At 50.4% G+C, this 1,372-nt stretch overlaps 1 protein-coding gene across 1 annotated transcript; it reads right to left on the bottom strand.

Moving 5' to 3' along the window:
• Positions 1–542: 542 nt before the first annotated feature.
• On the bottom strand, positions 543–836 carry PPTG_19803 (hypothetical protein; the record flags this gene model as incomplete). Its single annotated transcript, XM_008918360.1, has 1 exon — positions 543–836. One exon carries the CDS (start codon positions 834–836, stop codon positions 543–545), a length of 294 nt encoding a protein of 97 aa, XP_008916608.1.
• Positions 837–1,372: the final 536 nt, after the last annotated feature.

Raw genomic sequence — 1,372 nt, 5'->3', positions numbered from 1 at the left:
GTAGAATAAATCAGGGACCACAAGGCATCAGGGTCTCATTGAACGAGACCTGTGCCTGCCTTGCAAATCCTTCCAAGTTGGAATCCAACAAGACTTCCCTCTTGCACTGTTTGCTAGTGCCTGAGTTCAATCACGAAGTTAGTTAAGTTTTGAAATGGCTTGGCGAGTTCTCTGTTGTTTCCTGTCGACGGTGTTGGTCGCGAAATCAGTAGGAGAGACTCGACTCGAGGTGATTAGGTGCATGCAATACGTTCACCAGCAGAATACGTATCAGGTATCACAACAGTTGGAGCCATAGTCAAGAACCTGCACTGCGAGCGTGTGGAGGAGTGCATCGCTTCAGATGCATCTTAAAACACCGGAAAGTGTCGTGATGGGAGGTGTAGATATGGGCAAGTCAAGAGTCATGGATGTTAATTGATGCAAAATGAAACTGTATTGCCCATTACAGAGCTTATATGGACAGAGGAAGGAGGATAGAGACTATAGCACACTCGGGCGACGTCTTACATGTCATCTTGCACTCTTGATGGCACGAGGGTTTACTTCTTGTACACGCACTTGCCCTTGTCGCACTTGAAGCCGGGGTCGCAGCCCTCGCGGAAGAGGCTCGTGGCCGGGTTGAAGCACTGGTTGCCAGTGGGGGCACGGCACTTGTTCTCACCACGCGGGCAGTGCTGGCCCGTCGGGCAGTCCAGGTAGCAGATAGCGCCGTTGGGGCTCTGCTCGACGGTGTGGACACGAAGGTGCACAGAGGCCTGCTCCTCGGCGGCCGACGGTTGCAGCAGGCACAGGACGGCGACGGCGGCGGCGGTGAAGACGGTCGAGAACTTCATAATGCTGTGGAGAGGGAGACTTGGGAGAGCTGCTGGTTGAGAGGCGAATCCGGAAGTGAGCCAAGAAATCAGGATCAAGTTGCAAGATTTTCAAATCAATGGCACCGATACTAAAGCCAAGATCCGAGGTCGGATACCCAAACCAAGTGTTTTTAGGTGCAACACAGAGTATGTCATGGCATTGAATACGCAGAGTTATAATACTAGTAGCCATGACATTTCCGATCACGTGTTACACTGAGGTGACAACCTTCATTTCATGTCAGAGACTCCGTGTGCGGAGTCACAAGCATTTCATGATAGCGGCGCTTCATTAGCGTCGAGATCTATTTTGGGTGCACCACATCCAAAGCAGTAATACGTGTGGCTCACATGAATTATCATGACGTGGGTTCATTTTTATGTCGCACTTTACAGATGATCCCTCAGCAGTCATAGCGCTGGAATTTATTCCTGTCTAAGGGTATTCCTATCCATGAATGTACCACAAAAATGGATCCGACTGCCTTTAGCTTGGGGGAATGGGAGACGATTGG

This window comes from Phytophthora parasitica (assembly GCF_000247585.1).
Source record: "Phytophthora parasitica INRA-310 unplaced genomic scaffold supercont2.189, whole genome shotgun sequence".
Lineage (NCBI taxonomy): Eukaryota > Oomycota > Peronosporomycetes > Peronosporales > Peronosporaceae > Phytophthora > Phytophthora nicotianae.
Note: the sequence above shows the minus strand (reverse complement) of the source record. Positions and strands in the feature narration are given on the sequence as shown.